At 41.1% G+C, this 16,186-nt stretch overlaps 1 protein-coding gene across 1 annotated transcript in view; it reads right to left on the reverse strand.

Annotated features, from left to right (window-relative positions):
- Positions 1–334: 334 nt before the first annotated feature.
- The window catches only part of LOC136884800 (prostaglandin E2 receptor EP3 subtype), a 393,559-nt gene continuing 377,707 nt past the window's right edge, over positions 335–16,186 (reverse strand). Inside the window, exon 4 of the mRNA XM_067157093.2 lies at positions 335–625. Within this exon, the coding sequence (XP_067013194.1) occupies positions 335–625 (291 nt within the window). The remainder of the gene's footprint in view (positions 626–16,186) is intronic.

Below are 16,186 nucleotides of genomic sequence, written 5' to 3' on the forward strand. Positions count from 1 at the left end.
TCATAAATCATGAAATAACTTCCCGACTATGAATATTTTACACTATTAGGCAACAGCGAGAATGCACCAAGGACGCTATGAGAGGAGGGTGTCCCTATGAGCCAGCAGACACCTGATTGGTCTGTAGGCGCTGCAGCCGCATTACCTGGGTTGCCATGACCTAAGATCGTGGACCCATCTCTGTGCGATGTTTACCACATTTGAAATAGGCGTGTCAGTTTCATACACAGTGAGTATCTCTACTGAATATCCATGGTTCATTTTCATTTCTCCTTGCTTATCAGCTTGGATAATTGGGAGTTTTCTTTCTCTTATTACTCTAATTATTACAAGTCTACACCGCTGACATTGGTGTAATCCTTTGACCACTGGCTCCAGAGTCTCGACTGATACACTGTTCTAGGTCTGTCATGACTAGGGATGATGGCTGACTGCCTTGACTTCGGGAGCATCTCCTGCAGATCAGCTTCAGCAGATTGGGAACACAGGGCTTCCTCTGATGGCGGAGCAGCACATAAACGTACGGATCCAGCGTGAAGTGGATGGCCATCAACATGTCTGCTAGGCCGAAAAAGACTTTGACCAACCTCGACGGCGATGCAAACTGGGCCAGCAAAATGGAAATCTGTAAGAGAAGAGAATAAAGTATTACTAGGGAAGTTAGCACCAAATGTGTATTATTATTAGTATTATTATTATTAGTCCAACCCTTGTCCCTTTTCTCTACGGGGTCGGGTATAAGGTGAGATGAATCTGTCTGGCGAGCTTTTATGACGAGATGCCCTTCCTCACGTCAACCTCATCAGAGGTGTTAATGGGATCAAATGTCCAATTCGTTGGCTGAATGGTCAGCATACTGGCCTTTGGTTCAGAGAGTCCTGGGTTCGATTCCAGACCAGGTCGGGGATTTTAACCTTCATTGAATACTTCCATTGGCCTGGAGACTGGGTGTTTGTGCTGTCCCCAACACCCCTGCAACACTATCCTCCACCACAATAACACGCGGTTATTTACACATGGCAGATGCCGCCCACCCTCGTCGGAGGGTCTACCTTACAAGGGCTGCACTCGGCTAGAAATAGCCACCGAAATTTTTATTATGAGATGAAATGAATGACGTGATATATGATAGCAGGAAGGGAGATGGTGAAACCCGGTGCCGGCACATAGCCTACTCATGTCGAATAGCATCAAGGGATCTGCTCAAGGCTTACATCACCAACAACAGCATCATGTGCCCTCACTTCATATGAGCACTGCGGAGAGGTTTGCGGCACGCAATCTAGTAATTAGAAATTGTATACCGCCACCTCCCCTACCCTGCTAGCCAACATTCTGATCGTGAAAATGTTTTCAACCAACGGGACTCGAACCGGCTAACCTTGGTGTCAGACCGTTTAGACTTCAGCGCCTTAACGATCATGACCGCCAGGCGGGCTTTATTATTATTATTATTATTATTATTATTATTATTTACGATGAGGTCTGCTAGGCAATACATGTCAATTTCAACTCATCCTTCCTTATTGTTTCTTCTTCTCTCCTGAGACGACTTTGGACCATTTTTTCTTTTCATTCTTCCTTGGAATCCATTCTTAAAACTTGATTTTTAAAATCGCTCTTTCTATAGTTCCCTCTTCTCTTATTTTATTTCTTTCTAATTCCTTCTTGACTTTTTCTCCCAAAGGTATTTGAATATCTGTTTTTTCAATCTTTTAAAATCCATTTTATAGACAACTCCAAATAATAGCACACTCCTTTTTCCTTATTGATTCTGTTGGATTTTCTATGTCCTGGTTTATTTCCCTATTACTTATTATTTTTCACTGTTCTGTTGTTTTCCTTGGACCTAAGATTTTTCTCATGGTTCTTCTTTCCAGTACTTCCAGTTTATCTAAACTGTAGTTCAAAACTAGACATTCACTTGCGTAAAGACATTCTGGTTTCACCACTGTACTGTAGCGCCTTATTTTAAGATTCTTAGATAAGCATTTCTTGCTATAAAAATTCTTAATGATGCCATACGCTCTTTCCATCTTGTGTAACCTTTCTTCTACAACAGGTTTTTCTAAACCATTTACTTGAATTATTTGATTTTACTCTTTTTCTGATTCGTTATGCCCAACCAAGGAGCGCGTGTGAACTTATTTAGCACAACGTTTCTTCTTGTCTTCCCAAAATCTCTTCATCCTTTCACTGTGCTTCTTTTTGCGTTCTTCTGTCCATCCTGTAGCTTGTCTTTTAGATTGATCAGCAAATTTGTGTTTATGAGATTTCTGAATTATTTTCTGTCTTGCAAGATTTTCACAATTAAATAAGCTTATAGTAGGTTCCACATGCAAGAATCTCCTTGTTACACAAATTAGTTTTAACCTAGCATAATAAGATGTTAAATTTAATTATAACATCATTCTATTGCCTGTATATAAGGAGTTAAGTATGATACTATGCTGTTCATTGTTTTAGACGCCACCGGGCTCGATAGCTGCAGTCGCTTAAGTGCGGCCAGTATCCAGTATTCGGGAGATAGTAGGTTCGAACCCCACTGTCGGCAGCACTGAAGGTGGTTTTCCGTGGTTTCCCATTTTCACACCAGGCAAATGCCAGGGCTGTACCATAATTAAGGCCACGGCCGCTTCCTTCGGCCTTTCCTCTCCCATCGTCGCTATAAGACATATCTGTGTCGGTGCGACGTAAAGCAAATAGCAAAAACAAAAAAAAACAAAAATGTTTTAGACACCAAGTTTCTATACACTTTTCATGCAGCTGATGATGGTGTTAAAAATTGTACACCGAAACATGTCCTGTAATTTGTAATGAATAATGTTGTAAACATCAAATAACAACATTGTAAATGTATTGAAAAGGTGGAACCTACTATAAGCTTATTTAATTGTGATCTTGGTTCAATACGGATAAAAACATGAAATTCCTTACGCTTAATTGCAAGATTTTTATCATTTATACCAATTTCCTGAAAATCTTTGTTTATTTCTGTAAGCCAGTTGTGAGTTCTTTTAGAGATAGCGTGAGATTTAGTATTTTCTTTGTTAGCTTATTGTTATCCATCCTGATCAGGTGACCATAGAATTTTAATCTTCTTTTTTCTAATGGTGTCTGTGATAGATTTCCTGTGATTTCCTTTTCATCCAAATACCATAGAAGACTTTCAGCACAATACGGGGGCAATGTTTTGCCACAGCAAAGTGTTTACCAGTGGATTGAACAGTTCAAATGTGGTCGCACGAGCGTGAAGGATGAGAAAAAAATCCGGGCGTCCATCTGAAGCCGTAACTGAGGCCAATATTAAACAAGCGCGTGATATGATCCTGAATAACAGATGAGTGACTGTTCTATGAATTGCCGCTCCTGGTATGCTCTCAAACCAAAAAAAACAAAAAAACTGATTAAGTAACGCTATTTTTCCTTGGTGCAATTAGAGAATGGCGCTGCCATCTTTGCATTACAACAGCGCAAGCTGTACTGATCTGATCTGATAACGCTGAAACCTACCACGGACGTAGACAATGGTGCCATCTAGTGGCTGGTGAGCACACAACGTGATAGAGCCAACCTAAAGACAATTAGAGCAAAATGCAGATAATCAATGACTTGCCTATGTATATACGAGTATAATTATTAATGCAAGTATTATACTATATACAGTGATACAAAAAATGAAGTGAATGAGTGGATTTCAAAACAAAAATGTAAAAGAGCAATGCAGCAGTCCGCCTCTGTGGTGTAGTGGTTAGCGTGATTAGCTGCCACCCCTGGAGGCCCGGGTTTGATTCCTGGCTCTGCCACGAAATTTGAAAAGTGGTACGAGGGCTGGAATGGGGTCCACTCAGCCTCGTGAGGTCAACTGTGTAGAAGGGAGGGTTCGATTCTTTCCTCAGCCATCTTCGAAGTGATTTTCCATGGTTTCCCACTTCTCCTCCCGGCAAATCTGTATTGTATTATAAGAAGACGCTACATAAAGGGGCTTTTCAGCCTCAATGGCATGTAAATCATGATCAACAAATTCAATTAAATTCAAATGCTTTACGCTCCAGGACACTGCCCTTGGGGCGGTAGAGGTGGGATGCCTAGCCGAGTCTGAGGGAAAAACCAACCCTGGAGGGTAAACGGATTAAGAAGGAAAGAAGCAATACAGCAAAATGTTTACATAGGCTACCTAGTCAATGGGAGGTACAAACTGACACATATTTTAGAACGAATAGTTCAGAAAGGGAACTCAGAGCAGTGGTACACAAAAGTACTAAATGAAAACAAGATTCTATTGTAAAGTGGCAGATTCAGTTCATTTCTGAATTGCTCACTGAAAACATTTAGAACAGAGGTGTTCAGCTGAGCGCCCGTTGAGGCTAGCCCGGTGCGTCTGGGCTGGTGTGACGTAAAGGCTGGCAGCTTACGTCACAGTGAAGCGAGAGAGTGGACACACTTTGCAGAGAAGTGGAGCAGTGACGTTCGATTGTCATTACGAAGCTCGCGGACACACTTTGCAGAGAAGTGGAGCAGTGACGTTCGATTGTCATTACGAAGCTCTCGTCCACTAATCAGCGAAATGCTGAATGGGGGTACAGAATTTAGGAGCAAAAGAAAACCACACTCTATAATCGCAAGAAAACTGACCTTTTCAAGTTATTCCGGTTTGATTACTGCGCTCGATATAAACAGTCAGTTTTATATTTTATATTTGTACGTATACATTCAAAGAAAACTAACACGTTATAATTTCCGTGTTACAATTTAGAAAGGTGCATGATTTAAGCGTACAAGCTACGGTTTACAATTCCTTGTATGGGGATGACAGTATTTCCATTACTTTAAAAGTAACATTTCTACTATTCATTCAGCAAACATTAATAAATTCACATAATTCAACAAGTTTGCTGCTTGATTTTGCAGAGTGTTGTAGTGTTGTTTGAATGTCCCTGTTCAATGAATTTGAAAATAGTACTGGTATTTAAAACTTATCAGGCGTCCGATGATAATAGCTAGCCTTTAATTGGCGACGGAATTTCATCACGAGTGGGGATATATACATTTACCAACGAAGATTAAAGTACAACAACCGTGTAAATGTATCTAACAAATAGATGTACCGTATACCTTCAAATAACGTAACTGATGTTATTCCTGATAAGCATGACTGGATTGTTGGCAAGTTTATCAGATAATTTAAAGCCAAGCAACCACAAGCCACAGCCTATCCACTTTAACTATGTATTATATTAGAAATGCTTCTAAAGCACCTCTTAAAATTTAATAGTGAAAACTGTAATTCATTACCTACATTACAATTTGAGGTTGTAGGCCTAACTCTTTATTGTATCTGCTTAAAATACATGAACTACAATGAACAAACGAGACAAAGACAAAGTCACCTCCGTACAGGCCATGAAGGCCCTTGGAGGAGTGGAAGGTAAAGGCTTCCACCATTGTTAACCTCGGCACTAGATGGGGTAGAGTGGTTATCTCTAAGTCCGGGCGCCTTTGCCCCCAGGAATTAACCTGGTACTCATTTTTGGTGTAGGCTGAGTGAACCTCAGGACCATATGCACCTCCGGAAGTGGAAATCTCGTTTCTTAAATTGTACGACTTCCTGGCGGGGATTCGAACCCACGTCCTTCCGGCAAACCGAGCACGCCTTCACCGCCTCGGCCAGGCAGCCCCTGATGAACAAACGAGGGGGATCAAATATAAATGGATTTTAATTTTTTATTTAAAATCATTTATTTAAAAACACAAGGCAATTACAATTTATTTTTCCACATACTGTAGTTTCCTGTTTTGGAAATGCATTTGTCCCAGCGTTTGGGCAGCTTGTTGATGCCCTCATCGTAAAAAGAAGCCAGTTGTGTACGAAGTCTTCCACATTCTCGTCATCTTCAAATAGTTGCCCTCCTAGAGCTTCTTAAGCGGTCTGAACAAATGGAAATCGCAAGGTGATAAGTCCGGAATGTAAGGAGGATGATCAAGCCTCTCACAGACCTCCAAACGTCTCAACTTCAAAGTTTCAGTCAAAAGGCGAGGGACTTATCTGGAACACACTTTACGGAACTATAGGTCGTTTATGAAGATTGCTTGACAGCTCCCATGACTGTTCTGCAATTTCTGATACCCTTGTCGTCAATGTATTTAACCGCACGAATGTTTTCGTCTGTAAAGCAGGTCCGAGGACGGCGATCGTGTTGCTGATTTTCCACACGTTCTCGTCCTTCCTTGAACTTTTTATGCCAGACATACACACGCGTCCTTGAAAATGTTTGTTCACCGAACTGTGCAGTCAATCTCTGGAAAATTTCCGCCCCTGTAACTCCTTCACGAGCAAGATATTTTATAATAATGCGTTGCACAGTGGAGGGGTGCACCTGTTGCTCCGACATCGTGAGCGTTACCGATGAAACGGCGGGAAATATCTAACAGCACGCTCTCCCCACTCCTAACGGTCCTACCTAAGCATAGCACAAGCGCGGGGCCAGTCCTACCAACTGTTGATGTTCAGGAACAAAAATCCCGTTTATATTTAATCGAGCTTCATAAATAACTTACTTCTTACAACGTAAACTGAAGATGACGTGGGTTTTTATCCTCTTTCTGTCATTATTTTCTATCTCCACTTCAAACTCGTGTATCGCTGCAGTGACTGGGAGAACTTCGTCCAGCCTCCACTGCTAGCAAATACAGTAGAAGGAATACGCGACACTCAGCGAGATATCGAAGGACAACTATTAGAGCTCTCTCTAGCGGATTGACCTGAGAACTACCGATTCTGTCATAAGAGCACGTGTATTTGTGTGTGAAGGTTTTGGTGTTATTTGTGCGTTTTCAGTGAGTTGACATAATTAAATAGTAGCGTGTGTCATTCCTTGATATCTCCTCTCAACATGAGGTATGTGCTGTGTTTGGCTGCAGTAACTATGAAGTAGAGAAGAATGCGCGGTCTTTCTTCCGTTTCCCTCGTGACGAGAAAATGTAAGTAATACTGTGTTTGCATACATATTCTTCCAGTGACAAACAGATTTTTATAGTACTTCATAATCTTCTGACCTGCTCGATCCATATTTTAACTGGCTTAAAATATAAGACGCATATTTTATTGTATAGTGCAGCAGTTAACCTTCAATACCGATGTGTTGTTGCAGGTGTGATCTGTGGGTTTGATTTAATTCAGGAAAATACATATGCATATGAGTGTGGGTGGTTGTGTTCCAAGTTACCCCATTTGGAATGCCGTAATGCGTTGTCAAGCACTGAAGAAATATGGGTGATTTAAGAAATGTACATATTTTGTTGAAACAATATGATGATGCAAATTTGTTTTACCTTAATGTAATGACATTGTGGCATGTATTGCTTATAGGGAAAGTTTGAATGTTTTTGAGGCTAAATTTATAGATTTTCTTTCCGTTAGTAGGCTTCAAGTTAAAAGGAAAATTGTCCAGCTCATAAACGTAAATTCATTGAATCATGTGTGTAAAGAATGTGCCGATATTGTTTTGACAAGTGTTTTAATATGATGATACAATGCTTTTAAATGAGAAAAAATTAAAATCTAACCGTGAAAGTTCAGGAAGGAATTCTAAAGCTATAAAAGTAATGCATAAATGAAAGATCAAGCCCTTTCACAGCAGTCCATTTCACATCTTGATTATATGTCTAATTTCAGTCTTTAGATAATAACCTGTTAAATAATTCTTCATTCATTTATTTATTTAGAATTGCTTTAGCAACTTTGAATTTAATATCCCAGTTACACTTTCTTTCTAGACGTAATTTATTTATCCATTTCCGTATATACATTTCCACTGATATTTGAATTTAGCGCGAATTTTCAGGTCAAGTCACTAGGAGCGCCACTTGCGACTTGTCTCTCATTTTAACAAGGCTAAATCCGGAAGTGTCGCGTATTGTATCTACTGTATTTGTTGCTAGTGACGTAGCCATAAGATCACTGTGGTTGAATAGAATACGCTCATCGCCTGCCTGCCCGCCCACTTACAGTGTTGAGCGCCCTCGGGACGAAATGTCCTGCGTGAGCACCTCTGAGTTAGAAGCTACGCTAAACTTGCGTACCCCTTGAGACGACTCCGCGTACCACTCTATGAATACCACTGCTTTACACAATGCCGTGAGGTAGTTCCAAAACTATAGACGCATTCTACGCCAATAATATTATTATCACCATCCTGGTTCCTGTTACACAGTAGAAATTACTGCACGTATTAGATAGTCTCATCTTGACTGGCCGTAAGATTACGTGCTTTACGTTTTATTATTCAGCAGTTCCATACTCCGCACCTAATTGAATGTTCTGTATTCCAAGCACGACACGGTAAGGCGCACCTTGCCAGCTGACTCATCTGGTAATAACGCGAAGTGGAGAAGAGATCCTTTCATGAATGGATAACTCAATATTATCATTGTTGTCGTCTTGTACGTCGCCAAATGCCAAGAGCAAGGCTACGGCTCTCGTTTGCCAAACACCTCACGCCTTCCACTCTCTGTATAAGCCAACGTAATGGCGGAAGCAAAAGACAATGATCAGTTCAGATAAGACGCTAGCGATTTGCAGAACTGTTTCTCCCAAAAGAAGTAGAAAGAGACACCTGAATTGATTTCCTAGTAATTCAGTCAGCGCTTGGTGCTGTGAAGGCCGCGAAGTGACTGGACATGCACACTAAACAATGCGTCATAGTCTAATGATTGTATTCTGTGACGAACGTCTTCAAAAACATATTTCTGATTTCGATATCAATGTTCGAAGTGAGAAAATGTCTTTCCTTAAGAAAGGCCTTCCTGGCTGGTGCTAGTCTGCATTGTATGTCCTCCTTAATTCTACCACTGTTAGTTATTCCACTACCCAAGTAACAATATCCACCTACTTCCTTTAAGACTTCATTTCCTAATCTAATATTTCCTGCATTACCTGACTTCATTCGACTGTACTCCCTTACTTCTGTTTCCGATTTATTTATTTTCATCTTGTACTTCTTCCCAAAGACTCTGTCCATACCATCAAATACACTATAGAGAATACGTGCCATTTTGCGAGATATCGCAAGACATTGATTGCCAGCACACCTAGCGGGACGGCCTTGAAACTGAGTGTAGTAGTGAACTATACACTATGAATGTGAGATTCCAAGAAAAGAAAACCTACATCCTGTTTTCTAGTCAATGACCGGGTCAGGGATGGAATGAATGAAGCCCTCATCTTGCGGCGAGGATAGGAATTGTGCCGGCTGCCGAAGCCTGTCTTACACCTCTGGGGCAATGATTAATGACTGTCAGATGAAATGAAATGACAGTGGAGAGTGTTGGTGGAATGACAGATGCCAGGGAAAACCGGAGTGTCCGGAGAAAACCCTGTCCAGCTTCCGCTTTGTCCAGCACAAATCTCACATGGAGTGACCGGGATTTGAACCACGGAACACAGCGGTGTGAGGCCGACACGCTGCCGTCTGAGCCACGGAGGCTATGTCAGGTTCGAAGTCGTCTTAAATTAAAAAGTGGTTACAGGAGTTTCGCCATTTCACATCGGATGATAAAATTATAATTCTGTGACGTTCGCAGCAAAGATGTGAGTGAAACTAATTTTTATATTTCCCCCTAGCGAGTTATTATCAATTTAGTAAAATAAACATTGTTTTTAATTGATGCAGATTAATATACGTAAAACTGAAGCTGCCAAAAATATTTCAGAACCTATTTGAGCGTCTATTTAACGCAACTAAAATAACATTTAAGCACCTAAAAATCCAAGGTCTATTAATCACTACGCATGTTTCTGTGGTGGTTAGAAGTGTAGTGCATTGTCTGAATATGAAGAGAAAAGTGTTGGAACAAACACCCAGTTTCCGAGCCAGAAAAATTAATTAGTCGCGATTAAAATCCCTGATCCAGCCGGTAGTCGAATTCAGGACGTTCTGAACCGAAGGCTTCAACGCCGACCATTCAGCCAAGGATTCGGGCAGAACGAAATAATTATTGAGTTTCATTATTTCTGTCAATTTTAACATGCAACATTTGTAGTTTCAATCTTGCCGCCTGATGTTTAAGGTCGGCCGCCAGGTGCGCCACTGTCAACATCTCTCTCAGTTTTGTACGGGAGAATACGGAAGTGTCCAGTATTGTCTATAGAGTATTTGATACCATTCAGTAATTTTTTTCCAGATCTTCTGCAGTCTCAGATAAAATAACAATATCATCAGCAAATCTCATGGTTTTCTTTTCCTCCCTTTGGATTGTGATTTCCTTTTCAAATTCCTCTTTGATTTTCTGTTGTGTACGAAAAGGGATGGAGCACTTAAATTCAAAGAGTGATGACTAGGTCCGCCTCTGTGGTGTAGTGATTAGTGTGATTAGCTGCCACCCCCGGAGGCCCGGGTTCGGTTCCCGGCTCTGCCACGAAATTTGAAAAGTGGTACGAGAGCTGGAACGGGGTCCATCCAGCCTCGGGAGGTCAACTGAGTAGAGGCGGGTTCGATTCCCACCTCAGCCATCCTGGAAGTGGTTTCCCGTGGTTTCCCACTTCTACTCCAGGTAAATGCGGGGATGGTACCTAACTCAAGGCCACGGTCGCTTCCTTCCCTCTTCCTTGCCTGTCCCTTCCAATCTCCCCATCCCCCCGCAACAGGTGAAGCCGCCTGGGCGAGGTACTGGTCATCCTCTCCCCTTGTATCCCCCGACCCAAAACTCTCATCCTCCAGGACACTGCCCTTGAGGCGGTACAGGTGGGATCCCTCGCTGAGTCCGAGGGAAAAACCAACCCTGGAGGGTAAACAGATAAAGAAGAAGAAGAAGAAGAAGAAGAAGAAGAAGAAGAGTGATGACTAGAGTCTGGAATTTAAAGCTGTAACAGGTTGAATGAAATTATTATTAGGAAAAGACGACTAGCCCGCTCTGCCGTACTGTAGTGAGAGTAACATACATACTAGGGGTTCTGATGGGCTGTACCCTACTGTTTATGCAAAACTCATTAGGACTCGGAAGTTGAGGAAAAATCCTCTCGAGTGTCCGAAGACGAGGACCAACATATTATTTCTTCATTCTGGGTCATTGTAGTCCGAAAAATGGTGGGTTTTATTTGTCCTTTTTTCTTTTTCCGGCGTCTTTTGTTTATACGTCATTTTTTAGCCTTGTTTTAGGTCTTAACGGCCTTTTTTTACAACTTCACCTTATCGACTACATTTTTAGGTATTGCTCATTCTCAATTCGAATCACCATTAATTCATCCATCACCTCTTAAACATATTTTCTGTACTAGGAGAGAAAATGAAATGAAATTAAATGAAACGAAATGAAATAAAGAAATGAAAATAAGAAACTAATGCCTTAAAGAAACCAGGGGTAACTAATTATGTGCAAGATAAGGGAAATATTGAAAGGAGAACATTTTGATGCGAGTGTTTTTGAAGAGGAAGAATCTTAACACCCGTTGAGGCGGAGAGAAGTATCTCGATGGTACCCAACGTGCTGCCTGAAAATCGACGATCCTTTACACCTAAGAACCTGGAGATGACTACTGTGATATACTGCAAAGCCAACTGAGGTTTATTTATTTATTTACTAGCGTCAGAAGCATACTTACAGTTAAAAATAAAATAATAATTAAACTATTTACAGAAATTCATCATCATCATCATCATCATCATCATCATCATCATCATCTGTTTACCCTCCAGGTTCGGCTTTTCCCTCGGACTCAGCGAGGGATCCCACCTCTACCGCCTCAAGGGCAGTGTCCTGGAGCTTCAGACTCTTGGTCGGGGGATACAACTGGGGAGTATGACCAGTACCGCGCCCAGGCGGCCTCACCTGCTATGGTGAACAGGGGCCTTGTAGGGGGATGGGAAGATTGGAAGGGATAGGCAAAGATGAGGGAAGGAAGCGGCCGTGGCCTTAAGTTAGGTACCATCCCGGCATTCGCCTGGAGGTGAAGTGGGAAACCACGGAAAACCACTTTGAGGATGGCTGAGGTGGGAATCGAACCCACCTCTACTCAGTTGACCTCCCGAGGCTGAGTGGACCCCGTTCCAGCCCTCGTACCACTTTTCAAATTTCGTGGCAGAGCCGGGAATCGAACCCGGACCTCCGGGGGTGGCAGCTAATCACGCTAACCACTACACCACAGAGGCGGCTATTTACAGAAATTAACAAAGGAAATTGACCAAATTTACTGTACATCTAGATGGTGTTTTTCCAAAACTGAGCCACACCTAGGGCGTTGTCATCAGCAAGCATTAAATCTTGCCATGAGTTAACGTTTCCGAAGTACGATTTCTGTAACCCTAAGACCAGCCCCGCGGTGTAGGGGTAGCGTGCCTGCCTCTTACCCGGAGACCCTGGGTTCGATTCCCGACCAGGTCAGGGATTTTTATCTGGATCTGAGGGCTGCTTCGAGGTCCACTCAGCCTACGTGATTAGAATTGATGATATGGCGGCCCGGTTAAGAAAGCCAAGTATAACGACCGAGAGGATTCGCCGCGCTGATCACAGGGCAGCTCGTAATCAGCAGGCCTTGGGGCTGAGCAGCGGTCACTTGGTATACCAAGGCCCTTCAGGGCTGTAGTGCCATGGGGTTAGTCAGTTTAGTATGGTTAAGACAAATAATTTACAATTTGTTTTACGTCGCACCGACACAGATAAGTCTTAAAGCGACGATAAGATAGGAAAGACCTAGGAGTGGGAAGGCAGCGGCCATGGCCTGAATTAAGGCACAGCCCCAGCATTTGCCTGGTGTGAAAATGGGAAACCACGGAAAACCATCTTCTGGGCTACCCACTGTGGGGCTCGAACCCACTATCTCCCGGATGCAAGCTCACAGCTGCCCGCCGCTGACCTCATGGCCAACTCGCCCGGTGTTAAGACAAATATGATTGCAGTTATACTAATTTCAATTTCTTTGTCCAGGATGTCCCTTGCGGGTTCACTGAGTTCATTCTATGTGGAAAAAACATTTCATTCTAAATTCTGCAAGTACTTTTTCTAACAAACACGGAATTCCTTTCTTTTTAAATTATATTAATCTAAAAATATGTCTGAAAGAAGAAGTATGTCACTTATACATTTTTGCACTGTATGCTACATACCAACAGAATTTTGTTTTTTAAACATCATATTCCTTCATCAAATATGTAATTAAAACTAAAATTATGAATGAATTTGGATCGCATTTTTATATTTATTTGTTTTGCCAGGCAATCTTCAACTTCCGAGCCCTACTCAAAACGTAAACTGTTGTGCAGGAGTGACTATACTTGTTACTCTATGCAGTAAGTTTGCTTTCTATCCTATTAAGTTACTGTCTAAACATCTGCGTTCTAGTGACGACTCCTTTATGCATATTCAGCTCATCTGTCATCCATTTCTTGCATCACGAATATTATAGCAACATTGCATCAAATCACTATAAACTGTACTTATGTTGTATTGAAAAAAAAACTGTGTACACGTCCAGCTACTAAGCTAAATGTTATATGTTTGCTCCTCCATTATTATACTTAATGTTATGTTTTACATCATATACATCCAGAGAAATTCTATCAAAATAATATTGTATTAATAATATATGTATGAAAATCCAAAATGTATATGTTTTGTCTATGTCAATCTATATATATAAAATAAGAGTTTTGTCTGTACATTGCTCAGAATTTGAAAATATTGGTATTTCTGTATCGATCATGTCCACAGTAACAAGAAAATGCAGTTTTTACTTTTCCGTAATTTCTGTCTATCTGTCTGTCTGTATGTATGTACACGCATCACAACAAAACGGCTGAAGAGAATTTAATAAAAATCGGTATGTAGAGTCGGGGGATGAGCCGCTACAATCTAGGCTATAAATTATTTTATTCACGCTGAGTGAAATGGTAGTTTAGGGGAAGGCCTAAAATTCAATTCTCAAATATATTTATTATTAGTGGTCATATCGATAAATACTACATATCTATAGTTATAGAGAATTAAATTTCTGATCATTTACGTCTTACGCATTTTTACCGTGCCGGCTATGACAACACAGATATTCATGAATTTGGATTTTTGTTGCTAAGTCCATATCAACGCCGAGCCACGACAAAATGGGCAAACAGAATTTAATGAAAATCGGTATATAGAGTCAGGGAATAAGAAACTACAGTTTAAGCTATAAACAATGTTATTCACCCTCGGTGAAATGGTAGTTTAGGGGAAGGCACCTAAAATTTAATTTTTAAATACCTATGTTCTTGGTCCTATGGTAAAATCCTACATAACAAAAGTTATAGAGAATATAATTTCCGATCATTTATGTTTTATTCAGTTTTACCGTACGACTATGATTAGAGTGGTATTTCAGAACCGGAAGACAATTAATAATGTGAAGGCCTACAATATCGAAAGCGCGTAACATATATCAACAATAACATTACACTGGCCGTTGTTTGTTGTAATGTTCTTTGTCTCTTATGCTGACATTCAACTCCGATAGATGGGATTACTGCTGCGTACCGAGTATAACAGCCTAACTGAATATTGGCGGGAAATAGCTGAGGAGTTAGATAACTTTCTTCTCTAGCATGCCAATCCTCTGGTTCATACATTTTCTGATACTGCTGGTACGTAACACACTGGTTCATCATAGTATGCCAGCTATTCGATACTTACTCTGACGCGCTGTGTTGAATGAGCAGTGTGCGCACTTAAGTCAGAGGCTCAGTTAGTAGCAGTAGGAGTAGTAGTATGAACTGGTCTGGAATTACAATTTAGCCCTATTCCAAATTATAGTACCACAATTCATTAAATCACTCAAAATTTAACCCTGAAAAGAGCCGTTTCTTAGGAAAAGCTTCTTCCTCTTCACTTTCATTAAATCTACATTAATTTTATTCCAAATTAGCAGCGAAGATGTGGTTTCTTCTCTGGCTTGGAGAAAAAATTGCCTCCACGTCAGACTGTTCTTTCCCCCGCCAGTGTAGTGAATTGAGATTTTCCGACTCATCGGGTACTCCCAGGAAACAGATAAGTAAACGTGCATAGTTGTTGCCCTGGGACTATCAACTATTTGAACCTCCCCCCCCCCCCCCACACCCCTGGCCGAGAAAAGGACGAAGATTGTTCACGGATCACGGATATCTGCGTCTTGGTCATTCCAGCTCTGTAGCTTTGGACTGTTAGTTCGGCAACATAGTACTGTTCGTTAAAAGTGAGAAAATGTGTGGTTTTTCATTTGATCGAGTATGTCATATGAATCGCGCCATTCCTACTGACGTCATTGTAATGTCCCATGTTCTTTTCAGTTGGGAAAACCACTAAGAGAGTCTTTCTGAGAATCTATAAAGGCATGCGGAGAGTGAGTGTCTGCCATTATAATGAAAACTCCCCAACCTGATTGTGACTGACGGTAGGCTAGCTGGCCTACCATTACAATGAAAATTCCCTAACGCAGTCTTCATATGAGAAAAGGTGGAGACTTGCCCGTCGTGCTTCTAGGGCAACGTTAAGAGCTATGCAACTTAATACAATCTTGCTCACAACGTGTACACTACCTAACCAAGAATTCTGTATAAAATTTAGAATTCCGTAGCGAAGCACGGGTACATCAGCTAGTATGAAATAAGTTCATCATGTCCTGTCCCCATATTTATAACGTAACAAAAACTATTCCCTCAGTTAAGAAGCTAATGCCTATACCAGCTACCACTACTCTTCAAATCACTCCTTACTACATATCCTTCACTCCCACTCAACGTCTTCACCTCCTGGTCAGAGAGAAGGCGTTCCCTTCTAGGTGGCCCGCCCCACCCCATCAGGGTGGAGAATGAAAACTTTAGTAGATAGACAGATAGATAGATAGTTCTAGTGACGACACTAGTATATCAATCAATCAATCAATCAATCAATCAATCAATCAATCAATCAATCAATCAATCAATCAATCAATACTCATCTGCATTTAGGGCAGTCGTCCAGGTGGCAGATTCCCTATCTGTTGTTTTCCTAGCCTTTTCTTAAATGATTTCAAAGAAAATGGAAATTTATTGAACATTTCCCCTTGTAAGTTATTCCAATCCCTAACTCCCCTTCCTATGAATGAATATTTGCCCCAATTTGTCCTCTTGAATTCCAACTTTATCTTCATATTGTGATCTTTCCTGCTTTTAAAGACATCACTCAAACTTTTTCGTCCACTAAT

Source organism: Anabrus simplex, chromosome 13, assembly GCF_040414725.1.
Source record: "Anabrus simplex isolate iqAnaSimp1 chromosome 13, ASM4041472v1, whole genome shotgun sequence".
Lineage (NCBI taxonomy): Eukaryota > Metazoa > Arthropoda > Insecta > Orthoptera > Tettigoniidae > Anabrus > Anabrus simplex.